Source organism: Carassius auratus, chromosome 7 (genome assembly GCF_003368295.1).
Source record: "Carassius auratus strain Wakin chromosome 7, ASM336829v1, whole genome shotgun sequence".
Lineage (NCBI taxonomy): Eukaryota > Metazoa > Chordata > Actinopteri > Cypriniformes > Cyprinidae > Carassius > Carassius auratus.
In genome coordinates this window covers 25,429,157-25,444,125 of record NC_039249.1, presented here as the reverse complement: position 1 = coordinate 25,444,125, position 14,969 = coordinate 25,429,157, and the positions used below count along the sequence as shown (strand labels likewise).

Sequence of the window (14,969 nt, the reverse complement as noted above, 5' to 3'; positions counted from 1 at the left end):
GACTTCCAACGGTAGCCTATTTTTAGGTGCTGCGTAATTTCATTCCGCCTGCTGCACCCCTGTTAAAGCAGCAAAGTTCTTTGATTAAAACTCAACTGTTTAACTCTAGAGGAGTTGAAAAATTTGCTTATTTTTAAAAATAGTTGAGTGTTCCTTTAAGATACTTGACAGTGAAATAATTTAACTAATTAAAACATAGAATATATGAATACAAGAAGGTACTAGATGACCTCTTATCTCTCAGAATACTGCTTTTTCCCTTAACATTAACATAATCAAGAGCTAAGCAAATGTGGTAATACAATAACCTATTTGTCGGATATCTTATAGTTCTTTGTTGAATGATTAACAAGCAATATATACGATAAATTATGAAATTATTTAAAAAGAGTGCACCCCTAATCTTGACACATGCCAATAAGAAGTTATCTCAAAATTGTTAATTAAGAATTTTATTGGGTTCCATATTCTTGAAAATATGTTTTGTCTATCAAATATCTTATATCGTAGCTCTTCTAGGGGTAACAAATAACTTTGGTCTCTTATCCAAACTTCGAATACAGGCACAGATTCAGACTTCCATTTCTATAAAATTGGATTCTTTTTTTTTTTCTAAGATCATGCATAAAGAAACAGCTTATGACACACATTTACTTCCTAAATCCGAGGTTTCTCCAAAATACCCAATTTTGGCTCAGGTGCCAAATCAATTTTATATGCTTCTGAAATAAATCTGAATAATTTGACAGAATGGTCAAATTGTATTACATGTCCAAAATAAATGAGACATTGCCTTCTGAAATTTTACATTTGTTACATATTGAGGATACATTTGGGGGAATCTTATGTAGTTTGGTCTTCGAATAATGAACTTTGAATTGAATCACACTATGCCTTGTGGTATAAGAGCATTCATGAATTTATTAAGACACTCTTTCCCATGACTCATCAGACAATTTTATACAGAGTTCCTTTTCCCATTCTTACCTAATATGATCAGTGTTTACATTTACATTATACTGTATTAAAACATAAAAGATAAAAATGTGATTACATATAATTTACTGAGTTTGATGTATAGCCATGCTTCAAAACCAGTGCAATGTTTCTTAGTAAAATCTCTAATTTATAAATACCAGAAAAAATCTGTAGATAAAGCATCAATGAAATGTGCAGGTAGATGGAACACCTGCTAGGCTTTACTGCCGGTTGCACCTCCTCCGGTGCCCACAGTTAGCTGCAGGGTCATCAGCCAGGAACCACAATTCACCAACGTTTCGCTTTTTTAATCCTGGGATGTCTCCTAGGGGTATTGTGAGTTCAATGAGCAACATGTATTTTACCTTGGTAGACCACACCACTATATCAGGGCGGATAGATGAATCAGTTGGTTGTCAAGGGAGACTTTCATATTCCACTACTGGTCAGGGGAAAACGGCCTAGGTGCTTCTCTTGGGTCTGATGTTTCTTCTCCCCCAATCTTCATAAACAAAGCTGATGTGGTTGTGGTTCTCTGCTGGTTTTACTCCTTTGCTGCCCTGTCACTGCCCCTCTAGCACCTCGGCTGGCTTTCTCAGGACCAGGTCGTTGCTCCATTTGTAGCATCCCTGGGAGAGTGCAATCTTACAGCATGACGAGATGTGCTGTCAGCTTGCATTAGGGGTATTGCAGAGTGTGCAGCCTTCCTCACTCCCGAACCAATGGTGAAGTTTCTTTTGATCAAGGAAGTGTGTCATAGGCAGATGAGGAAGCTGAGCCTTGCCTGCGGGATCTGACCAGGTGATGTTTCGTTTGACAACTCCCTCCCAGGTTGTCCAGCTTCCTTGCCGGCCCTGCGACACGGCCTTGATCCTGTAGCGCTCCTCCTCCATTCTTGTCTCCTCCACCACCACCATCACATTCCTCTCTTTGTGATTGGCCTTGGACCAGAACGGTGTCGATTCTCCCCACCCTAGCCCTGCTCTAACTTTCTGAACTCTGCCGACAATTTCTTAATGTTGTAAACGACTGACGGCTTGGTCAACCTCAGTTTGGGCATTCCAAAGAACCTTGAGGATTGCATTGCTTAGAACATGGTCAACAAACTCTCTCAACTCGGGAACAAGCCTAGTCTTTTTCTGCTTGTAGCCCAAACTGATGGATTGAAACAGTAGCTAGAAGATGTTCCTTCTGAAGAGGCCCATTTCAGAGAGGCACGATGGTAGCCCCAACCAATTTCGGATGAATGCGTTTTTTTTTCCATCCATCTTACTTGCTGTGGATGAGGAGATCTCACTCATTTTCAGTGGCCAAATCACCCTCCTGTACAGTGTAAATTGGAAGCACTAGACCTTACACTTCCCTGGGAGTTGGCTTTTGTCGATCTTTGCTATGCCTTCTGAGAGCTGTTTCATCACAGTTCTCCCCATGTTTTAGTCTGTATGCTCTACTGTGTACTGTCTTCACAGGCTTTTAAAGGGTTGCTCGGAGAGGAGAGCGATTTTTCTCTCCCCCCACAACGAAAGAGGTGCTGTCAATTCTGACTCCTCTTCTGAGAGACAGGCTCCATGATTAAGATTGCTTGATCTTTATTCGTGCCCATGACATCAACTTGTCCATTCTTTTCAGCAGTCTTGATGTGCATGTTGCTGTCTGAAGGAGGCTGTTGATGTTGTCCATCTACGTCCTCAATGGGGGTAATCTCTGCCCAGATGGTAACTTAATCCCTCCAACCATCTGTCTTGCTCCGATGAGGATTACCTCAAAGGCTACCATAAACAGGATGGGAGAAATAGCACAACCCATTGCAATTCCTACTTCTAAGCTTTGCCCTCCAAGATTTCACCACCGGGTGGCAGCAGTTAGGCAACATCTGCAGGTCATTGAAGTAGGATGCCACCATGTTCTTTATGCAGGAGGGCATATGGAAGAACTCCATGGCCTTGTTTATAAACTGGTGTGAGACGTGCAGGTTTGTCTTTTCCCACTTGGCCTTCTGGATCTGGTCCCAGATCATTGTAGCATGATCTACGCACCCTGAGAAGCCTGGGACTCCCGCCTTCTGGCAGTTGGTGTCGATGTAGCCATTTTAAAGCAGGTAGGTGGTAGCACCAAGTACAGAGAAGAAGCTGTTCAAGTTACTCCCTGGTGGTTTCGAGCCTCCCACTCTTTTTCTCCTCCAGCAGCTGTCTGGCATGTTTAAAGGGATCTTTGAAGAAGCTCACTCGTTCTTTCTGATTCCATTTGCTGCACTTGCAGATACGTTCAGCCCTTTGAAGCCTAAACAGTCTTTGCCTGACCTCCTACCACAAAGCTTTCAGACCCTCTTTCTCTTCCACTGTTGCCTTCCTGCAGTTCTTTCATAGTTGTTGGTGCCTTCACACTAACTGGTCAATCTCCTTTTCACTCAATGTTTGCCATGCCTCTGATCTCCCTTGATTTTGGTCATTTGAGCTTTCCTCTTCTAGTTGATTTCTTTGTCTCTGCTTTTGCCTCTGTCCTATGTGATTTGGTGGCGACTGGGTCTTGGTACTCACGTGGGGGCTCTCCCTCCAATAGAGTCCTTCTTTCTCTGTGACATCTTTGCCTACAGATCCCCTGTAAAGACCTTGTCTCAGATGACCGCCGGGACAAGTCCACAAGAAACAGATGATTCTTCTGCACAATCTGACTTTGCTGCAGCCTGGAATTTGAACTGCTGGTTTCGTCTGGTCAGAGGAGAACTGGCCCCCCAACTGAGCCTGGTTTCTCCCAAGGTTTATACCTTGATACCGGTAATCTGTCACATTGCCATATCGTTTTCAAACAAAAAGTACCCAATATTTTCTTTTCTTTTATGTAATCACAGACTCTAGTTTTTAACAAACTAGAATTTATAATAAAAAGTACAATTCTATAATAGGACTTGTGTACTGATGAGTAAAACAAATATTCTCAAGCTGATGGGTTTAAACACAGCCAGATGTCTATTATGTTGAATTTTCTCAAATAGTTATGTAAAGTGGCTGCAGATTCACTTTTTGTGGTGCGACTAGGCCGTTCATCTTTAACTGGGTCAATAACACTGGCCAGCTTTGTGATTGAATTTGTTTGGTAAAGATGGACCCTGATGACCAACACTCATCATTCAATGGACGACAATTATTTGTCTTGAACAACAATTATTTGGCGCTTAGACGAAAGCGGCTTTCTCCATGCAAATCGGTCAGAAGTAAATTATTTAAGATACTAGCGGATTTTTAAATAATGAATTAATAAATCTGAAAACAATGTTTGCTATAGCATTCTGAACTGCTATAATACATTTTGCTGCTGTGTTGTCAAGGTAACATTCTAATTCAAAAGAAAGTGGCAATGACATATGTGTTCATGTAAGTATAAATTACCCTTTAGAGTACTCACTTTAAGTGCTTTGCCCTTCAGAGTGAGGACGGCAGGGTGATGCTCAGTTTTGATAGAATTTGCCACAAGTTATTTGTGTCCAGTGTAGAGACACCCTTGTAGGTTAGAGTTTTATTTATGTTATTTATTGATTGATTGATTTTTAAAATTCTATTATCTCTCTCTCTCTCTCTCTCTCTGTATGTGTGTGTGTGTGTGTGTAAAGACAAGAGATGTATACTTAATTCACTCTTGCATTCTCATCATTCATAATGTCATAACAAGAAGAACATGTAAATCAGACCTTCCTGTTTATTAAAGGTGCTGCAATTAGACTGTTTGATGTGTTAACTCTGAATGTGAACTTTTTTTTTAGAGTCACAGGAGGGGAGCTGTTTGAAGATATTGTTGCCAGAGAGTACTACAGTGAGGCCGATGCCAGGTTAGTGCTTGTATCCAAATGTAAACCCCTTTAAAACCCACTCATTAGAATGAATGAATTAAACACCTCAATTAGCTTAAATAGACAACACACTAAACTATAATATAAAGCAAATCATATAGGCCTATAATATATGAAGCTCTATAGACAAGTCTGTCAGTCATCAGAGAAAATTATTTTGTGGTATTTTTTCAACAATAATGGACTTACAGTGGAAGTTTATGGGGCAAGGCACTTCATCATTACAGTATAACTGCTTCTACACCTGCCATTCCCTCCTCCCACCAAATGAGGGAGCCATCACCAGAATACTAACTTATGGGTTTACTTCACAACTGAATCTCATCCCCTCACTTTATTAGACTTATTTTATAGCCCAGCCTTGCACTGCTTCTTTGCAAAGTCTTGTTTATTGTTTATGTTGACAATTCTGAATGTTCTTTTTTTTTTACTTGTATGTAGTGTTATGTTGAGCCTATGTTGAGTATGGGCTGCATTACAATTCACAGTTTTGGCTGCTCTCTGTTTATAACCCATTTCTAACCCTGTTAAATATACTGCAAATGCAGATTTCTTAATACAGCATTGAGTTGCTGTGAAAATGACATTAGATCAGTAACATGTTGAAAAATTATTCTGTCTAGCAAAGTAAAATGCAGAAGAAAAAAAAAAAAGTTTAGAGACCTACAGCTCAAACACATAGAGCAAAGGGATTCATATATGAATTATATTATTAATTTAAATTTACATTTTACATTTTACATTTAATCATTAAGCAGACGCTTTTATCCAAAGCGACTTACAAATGAGAACAATAGAAGTAACCAGGTCAACAAGAGAACAACAACTGTATACAATTTATATTATTAAATTATATTATTATTCATATAATTAAATGCATGCTTTTAAACACTCCAGAAAACCTTGCCCTATAGACCTCCATTGTAAGTGCATTATTGTAAACACGTTTTTAGCTTATTTTTACAAACTGACCATAAATACAAACTATTTTCTGTGGTAAGAGATTAATATGGTTGTTTTTTTTTCAGTCAGTTATGGGGGCAATCATATCTGTAACCTTACCATAGAACCAGTGAATGAGCAAATTTTTTTACAATTGCTCATGTATCATAAAAAAAAAATGTTTTCCAATGTATTTATACTTGCAATGTCTGTCTGTAGGTTGTTGTTGTTGTTTTGCTTAATTCACATTCTTTTCTTTCTATGCTGCTTAATTGCTGAGAGTGTTATCTTAATTTGGGTTGTTTAGGTTGTCTTTTTGTGTGCTTCTGTGATATCTTTGTTATTATTTTTAAAAGAATAGTTCACCCAGAAATGACAATTGTCATCCTTTCACACCCATACATCGTTCCAACCCCATTTGACTCTTCTATGTAATGCAGAATGAGAAACTAATACTTTTTTCTGTGTTCTTTTCTTTGAAATTACAATGAACAAAGACTAAAGCATTCAGTCTGCACAAAGGACATAAATGCATCATAAAAGTATCATAAATGTAGTCCAGATGACTCAATATCCTACTTTATCTGAAATAATACAACCACCAAGGTGGTTATTTAATCCTCCATTCTTCTTAGCCATTCATGAGAGATCATACAGTAACATGAATAAGTTTTAAATACTTTGAAAATATCTGGATTTTTGGGCTGTTTAATTTAACTCAGAATTATAGACAAACAGAATCTAATAAAACTAATAACACAAAAAGTAGTACCTTTCACATTATATGGAGTAATACATAGTAATTGTGTACAGTACAGGCCTTGAGGCAGTAAAGCAGCACTAAATCATGATGTTCCTACAGCCATTCTTGCCAGTTGAGTTGAGGTTTTGGTGTGGATGAGCAGTGCCATTTTTCCTTTGAATAATAACATTTTTCTCAATTGTCCACAGAACATTTTCCCAGAAGCACAATGGAACATCCAGTTGTTCTTGGGAAAACAACACATGTATTTTTGGCAGCAGTGGTTTCCACTGTGTTGTACTGAACAACATTTTTGTTCAGTGCTTTTTTTCTCTTACAGTGGGACATGTGTCATGACTTCCAGAGTTTTCTGGAGGTCTTTTCTTGTTATGCTGTGGTTCTTTCAGAATTGTCCGTTGTGCTCTTAAAGTGATCTTTGCAGGGAGAGTAACAGTAGTCTAAAATGTACCATGTTTGTAGACACAGTATCTTACCGTGTATACAAAAACTCACCTTTAGCAATGCTTTATATGCACTGCACAATTTTCAAACCTGTTGGATCGCCGTTGTTTTCACACTACGTGACTATCTGGGGTAGCATTCAGTTGCTGCTGTGTTCACTCTCCACGATGGATCGGCGATGGGGGTTTCACACTGCATGACTTCACAATAGGAAGAATCACAGACAGCTCTGTCTGGTCCGCAAACTACAAGTTTCACAAGAAAATAACAGGAGAACCCACGTGCATCAGACTGGAGTTCACAAGCGAGACCGGAATTTAATACAAATATATATAGCCTGCAAATTGTCTGTGAGCTGATCACCAGCTACAAGGAGAAAAAGAAAAACAGATTATGCAGGAGGGAGATGCAGGGAACAGGGATTGGGTGTTCTGTAAAGAGAGTTGTGGCTGGTCAAGCAAATGTTTGTGCATGTTTCTGTATGATATAATTGTTCATATATCTGTTAAAATACTGATATTCTGGTCTATAAGTCCTCCCCGAACTTCCCTCTGTCCTGTATCTTGGTCTCTCATTGGCTGTAGGTCATCACCGTTTTCAGTCGGAAAACATTGCACACAGCACGATTTTGAATCAGCGACAGCTGCAGATATTTACCATGTCAAATATTTTGTGGGCGTCTGCGACGTGTCGTCGATTCCCTCAGATCGCATCTTTTGATAATTCATTAATCATTGACACTTGTGTGAACAAGCACCGATTTGCCTCCAATTTCGGGCATTTGTTGGTGATTCCACAAAACCTGTCGCCAAGTGAGCATCTTCCTGAGAAGAACATATTTGTCAGTGAAAAGACTTTGCATGCTCTTTTTTTAAAAGGGCATGGTACCTGTGCAACCCATACTTCCCAATTTCATTTGCATAATGACCAATTTTTTTAATGAGTAATCAATGCAGAAATCCACATATTTTCAAAGGGTTCTCTCAAACTTTTAACTGTCACTGTGTAAGACACACACACATTCCTCCTTTTCATTTCACAGAAGAAAGGAATAAGAAAGAAAGTCAACAGGGATTGCAAGCAGGGTTGGGCAAAGATACATCAAAATGTATTTTAAAACAAAATACCAAATACCTTAATTTTAAGTGTTTCAAAATAAACTACAAAATACAGCATACCACACCATGTATCAAAATAAACTTCTGTATTTTTGTATAAAATAAAATAAAATAAAAAAACCTTGCATGAAGGGTGCATGAAATTTCTTTGCAAAACTTCCATTAGTTTGCCTATTTGACTAGTTGATAAAGTAAACATGCTTGATAGCAACAGCTTTTCTCTGCTCGAGTCCTGCAATAAATCTGACATACTGTATGCAACCAGATCAAATATTCACATATCCCTGTGATCTCCCATTTGAAGGTTAGTTTTCAAATAACCAGCAGTTTAATGTTTAACAGTTTAACAGTTAATATATTCCTGTATGTGTCAGGCAAGCAATGGTATGCAAAATCATGTTCCTTCTGAATAGCAACTTCAGTTAATGTACAATATTCAGCAATAAAATATTTATCAAGCATTGGACACCTATTTGGAAGTTGAAAACAAACATTTTAGCATTTCAGCAATTATTAAAATTATTTAATTATTGTTTTGATTTTAAATCCAGAAACATAATCAGAAAGTAGCAGCAGAACTTGTCAATGAGTATTAACCAAACTCCAACCACTGAATCTGTCAAGAGACATAGAAGTATAGAGGAAAGATACACATTAATAGTGTAGTAAAAAAAGTCTGGACAAACTACTGAATAGGCACCAATCAGATGCTGCCTTTTTTTTGATATCATCATGTGGACTTCTTACAAAGTATATTACCGTATTTTAAACTTACATAAATACGAAACACTAAAGTTTGATACAAAATATAAAGCCATTTTCAGTAACTCTATCAAATACAAATGAGAAAATTCTATTTTATAATTTAAATACATGTATCATAAATAATGCCCATCCCTGGTTGCTACGCTATGAGGTTAAGCTAAAACTGGCAAAATTTTCATTTCTGGGTGAAATATTGATGTCTTGATCTTTAGTCTTTGTTTAGAATTATAACAAAAATAACACCATTTTCAACAGCCTAGTACTCACTGGAGTACAGTATTTGCTCCTGCCCATGCTAAATTTGCTTTCTGGTTGCATTGTTTGTTTACCAGCTGCATTTATTTTCTGACTGTGCTTGCTGAACTGTTCAAACACTCTTCTTTGGCTTCCTCGCTTTGTCTCTCTTTCTCACAGTCATTGCATACAGCAGATTCTAGAGAGTGTTAATCATTGTCACCTAAATGGCATTGTACATCGAGACTTGAAGGTTAGTATAACAGGCTTAAGCCTCCAACCTGCTGGCAATGTTCTTTAAACCAACTATAAACCATGGGTTCGCATTGTGGAAGCCTCCTCTGCTCACCCCAACCTGATCCCATAAAACACAGCTACACACCAAGATATTTATGTGGCAATGGGCTGAGGGGTAACAACACAAATTATGACCTCAGAGCAAAGTTTGTGCATGTAGCACCTCATATGTGCATAGTCAGGGCTTTGTGTTTGACTCTATAGGACTGTCTTTATGTGGGTTGATGGTGACTGTGCCCTTTTTGATTGAAATGCAAAACGGGTATCAAAACCCATAACCCATAAGCACACAGTCACCCAAGCAAACACCGCTTCTGGATTGAGATTTGGAGAGCAAGGCAAGAGAGGTAATGATGACGATGGATGGGCTATATATATAGTTTTTTTACTAATGTATAACTACATTTGATAGCAATTAAAATATTTCAAAACAAAAGTTTGTTACTTCACAGTAGGGGTGGGCAGTAATTCATCTATTCATTGTCACAGTTTGGATGTGCAGACATAAACACAATGAATGCAAATACGGTTCTAACTGAGGCTATGTCACTACAATCTTTTTTTTTCCTCGTCTGAAGAAATATCTGCGTCCACATGAAGCCACAAAATGATGTAATATACATGCCAGACCAGAATGTGGCGCTGTAATTCTGCCACAGAGATACACTAAAAACAGAGAAGACTTGGACTATGCGCATAAACCTTGCGCGCAGTTTACAAACGAACATGAAACAATACATTTATGAATCTGTGTTAATGTTTGTTAATATAAAGACAATTGGGTAACACTTTAGAATAAGGTTCCATTAGTTAATTTTAGGTAACTACTTTAGTTAACATGAGCTAAACAAGAACAATCCTTCTACAGCATTTATAAATCTTAGTTGATGTTAATTTTAACATTTACTAATGCATTATTCAAATCAAAAGTTGTGCTTGTTAACATTAGTTAATGCACTGTGAATTAGCATGAACTAACAATGAATAACTCTATTTTCATTAACTTACATTAACAAATATGAAGATATACAGTAATAAATGTATTGTTTATTGTTTGTTCATGTTAATTAATGAATTAACTAACATTAACTAATGGACCATTATTCTAAAGTGTTACCGACAATTGTTCAGTGTTTGTTCATGTTTTTGTTGCTGTTACGTGACGTAGCGGTGTTTGACTAGGGGCGAGACGTGGGCTGATGGCATTGTTTCAGAAAATATACAGATTCGCTGTCCACATGAAAACACAAGGGTGGCGATTTCAAAATATCAGTTCCACTCCCCCAAAACGCCGGATCCGGGTGGACGAAATGGCTATACAATACAAACTTCATGCATATTCAGGGAAATGCATCTCCGTGTGGACGGGACCCCAGTCTTTACTAAATAATCCACAAAATGTACAACAACAAAAACCGGAGAATGCAAACCTGACATGTACACTGATTAGGCGGGATAATGAACTGAAGAAAACAGGAAGTGCTTATACCGGAACTCAGAGAGGGGACAAATGAGTTGATTAATAAGGGACACATGAATAAGATGAATTTTTTTTTCTAATATCTCATTCAAGATTCAAGATTTTTATTTGTCACATACATGGTTATATGGAGAGCATATGACCAGCAGTGAAATGTAAGTCAGGCCCGCTCTATATATATATATGCAGGACAGTATACTGTATATTCAAACAAATCAGAAAAAATAAACATCAACAAAAATTATAATTAGGTTATCCAGTAAATACACATTGTATACGAGTAAAAGTCTGGGGAATTTTTTTTTTTGGATAGCCTATTGCTTATATTTGGGAAAATACTGACAATAGTTTATCTCACAGACAAGTAAGTTTTTTTTTTCAGGGTTGGAGCTTAACTCTGCAGGACATCAGCACTCCAGGCCCAACGTTGGTCATTTCGAAAATGACAGTCATATTGATCTGTTCAAAATGTATATTTCAAATGCTCTGAGAATTTGGATAAATACATCTGCCAGTTGCATGAATGTAAACATTTGCAATATATATATATATATATATATATATATATATATATATATATATATATATACATACACCTGAGGGAACCAATCACAAAGAGTAACTACAAAGAATTAACATAATAAGGAACAGAGGAGAATAAATATTTAAGTAAACAAAGAAGGGAATGCATAACTGGATCTTAAATGTGTCTAAATAAATACTGCTAATACCCTAATATCCCATCCTTTGATTTACAAACCAATTGACCCTCCCCGAAACTGCCCTGCTCCCTCTTCTGTTGCCATGTCTGACAACCTATGCCACTCTCACACTACTGACAACACGCTGACAGACAATTCAAAGCAAAATGTAAATTTCTGGCATGAAACAAGGTCTCGGCTTTCAAATTGTTGCTTTTAAAAATGTTAAGAATTCAAACAGTAAGTACCATTTTGTGGCTCTTTAATGTGTCGTGAAAGATCACTATATTGCTTCAGCTCAAACGGCATGTGAATCGATCATCTTTTCATATTTACTTAAAGCAGAAAATAAATATTTTATTTCAACCTCAGAAAGACATACTCAATATAAACTATTTTCCAAGTTTAAGTGCACTGAAGTTAATGTACAGTGCATCTGGAAAGTATTTACAGCACTTCACTGTTTCCACATTTCCACATTTTGTTATGTTACAGCTTTATTCCAAAATGGATTAAATTCATTATTTTCCTCATTAAGTATTCACAGCCTTTGTCATGATACACAACATTTAGCTCAGGTGCATTCTGTTTCCAATGATCATCCATTAGATTTTTCTACAACCTGATTGGAGTCCAAACATGGTAAGATTTTGTAAGGCACACACTTGTCTAAATAAGGTCCCATAGTTAATAGTGCAGATCAGAAGAAAAGCCAAGTCGTTAGGTCAAAATAACTGCCTGTAGAGATCAGAGACAGGCAGTGGCAAGGAACAGATCTGGGGAAGAGTTCAGAAAACAAATCTGCTGCATAGAAGGTTTATAAAAAGAATGTAGCTTCCATTATCCATAATGGAAGTTTGGAATGATAGGAATCTTCTTAGAGCTGGCCTCCTGGCCAAACTGAACAGTTAATGAAAAAGGGCTTTGGTTAGAGTGGTGACTAAGAACCTGATGTTCACTCTAGTTGAGCTGCATGATTGTATATGCAGATGGGAGAAACATCACTGCAAAACTCCAATAATCTGGTCTTTATGGTGGTGTGGCCAAACTCAATTCTCTCGTTAGTGAAGAAACATTAAAACCCACTTGAAATTTGCAACAAAGAACTCTAAGACAAGAAACATGATTATCTGGTCTGATGAACCTCAATTCCAAGCATCAAGTCTAGAGGAAACCAGCAAACATCCCATCGGCTAATCACCTGGCCAATACCATCTCTACAGTGAACCATGGTAGTGGTTTTTCAGCTGCAGGAACTGGGAGACTAGTCAGGATCAAGGGAAAGATGAATGCAGCATTGTACAGTGACGTCCTTGATGAGAACCTGCTCCAGAACGCTTTGGACCTTAGACTGGGGCGAAGGTTCACTGTGAATGTCCTTAAGACTTTAACCTGATTGAACATCTCAAGAGAGATCTGAAAATGCCTGTGCACTGATGCTCCCCATCCAACCTGATGGAGAGGTCCTACAAAGGAGAATGAGAGAAACTACATAAAAATAGGTTTGAAAAGTTTGTAGCATCAAACTCAAAAAGACTTGAGGCTGTATTTGGTACCAAAGGTGCTTCCACAAAGTACTCAGCAAAGGCTGTGAATACTTATGTATGTGTGTGTTTTATATAAATTTGCAAAGATTTCAAACAAGCTTTCACATTGTCATTATGGGGTATGGTTTGTAGAATTGGGTAAAATTATGAATTTAATCCATTTTGGAATAAGACTGTAATATAACAAACGTGCAGGCCTGTGAATACTTTTCTGATGCACTGGACTCTCTTGTCTGATCTGTGTTTCGGAGAAAATATCAGATTTGGTGTTATGATTGGTCAGATCTCCTGTCAATCAAGCACTTTGCAAAGGGTCAGTTGTAGTTTTGAGTCAGTGAATCAGTTCTGTTGAACTGTCCTTTTCAATGAATTTAACAATTCCAATGTTTAATAAAATATGTTGTTAATGCAGTGTTTTCCAACCCTGTTCCTGGAAGCTCACCATAACACTATACCCAATCAAACAACTTATTATGAGAAGAGACTCCAAGACCTGAAATGGATAGGTAAAAAAAGAGACATCCAAAATGTCTGTTGGTGTCCCTCAAAGTTGGGAAATACTGTATAAATATTCCATGCATAGAAATTATTTTCTTCATTATTTTACTAGGATTTTACAGTACAATGTTTTTTTTTTTTTTGTTAAGTAGTTAATGTACTTTTGAAAATATCACCCAGCCCTACTGCAAAGTGTCACTCATAATCATGCAACACTGAGACTTTAATTAATGAGAAGATCATTTGGGTCAAGTTCATCACCTCACAGATAGTGAGTTTGTGCTTGTCACTAACCCACATCCCCTGGTGTTTGCATGCAGTCATTGCATTCAGCAGATCCTTGAGGCTGTTCTCCACTGCCACCAGATGGGAGTGGTCCATCGTGACCTTAAGGTGAGTAGTGACGCAGAGGGTCTTAAACGCCAAGTCCTACTTCTTTGTCCTCTTATACAAATCCAGTATCTTGTGTGGCCTTTACTAAGGACTACACATGGCTTATGATATTAAGATTATACAAGTGCTTAGTAACATATGAAGTCTATGTTTGTCTTCGAGTTGAGAATCAAGTGATCAGTGGTATAAAAAAAGAAAAAGAAACCTACACAGGTTTAGGTGGGAATGGTGTTTTCTGTCCATCTTTAAACCAAATCCACCACAAGCTCCTGTCAGTGCTAATTTGCCAATCAAATGAGCCAGGTGCAACCAGGAGATTGTTTTCCTTCTTATTATCTTCACGTGAATTTGCATAAGCCTGAATTCTGCTCAGTGATTGGCTGCTGCCATAGTTACCATGGTGAACAGTGACTTTGAACCATAAAAAAGAACACAGAACAAAACAAAAACAGAAGATACAAAACAGTAATATATACTGTATATTTAAAAATATGTTTTGTGTAATATAATTTGAAATATTGAAACTCACAGGCCAAGAGTCTGGCATCATACCTCAATTTCGCTCCTATTAGCAAGCCTTAAATAATATGTTCTTATTAAAGAAAGAGTTCACCCAAAAATTTAAATGTAATTTACTCACCCTCATGTCATTCTAAACCATTTGAATGTGCAGTCTGTATATTGACCACAGCCTGTCAAGGTCTAAAATGCTCTATAAATTGTTGAATAGAGGCCGGCTACAAGACAGATATTTGAATATGAAGATGCACAAAGTGTCAAGTTATTTGGAACAACATGAGTGATACAAAGCTAACAAGCGATATATTCTCTTCCATGTTAATTAAAATTTTCTTGATCCTTACCAGGCATGTCAAGGGACAAATTTGGATCAAACAGCACACAGTTTTGAATGTGTTTCTCCTTCCCTGTTTAGGAATGTCACTTGAAAGCGTGTTAGCAAAAAGGAG

At 37.4% G+C, this 14,969-nt stretch overlaps 1 protein-coding gene across 9 annotated transcripts in view; it reads left to right on the top strand.

Annotated features, from left to right (window-relative positions):
- Positions 1 to 14,969, top strand: part of camk2d1 (calcium/calmodulin-dependent protein kinase (CaM kinase) II delta 1) — a 98,624-nt gene that overhangs the window by 46,219 nt on the left and 37,436 nt on the right. For 5 of the 9 annotated variants that reach the window (XM_026268149.1, XM_026268147.1, XM_026268145.1 and 2 more), the window contains exons 5-6: positions 4,736 to 4,801; positions 13,929 to 14,001. In XM_026268149.1, coding sequence (XP_026123934.1) covers positions 4,736 to 4,801; positions 13,929 to 14,001 — 139 coding nt within the window. Of the gene's footprint in view, positions 1 to 4,735; positions 4,802 to 9,265; positions 9,339 to 13,928; positions 14,002 to 14,969 lie in introns of all 9 variants that reach the window. The other 4 variants (XM_026268150.1, XM_026268148.1, XM_026268146.1 and 1 more) reach the window with 1 other exon arrangement.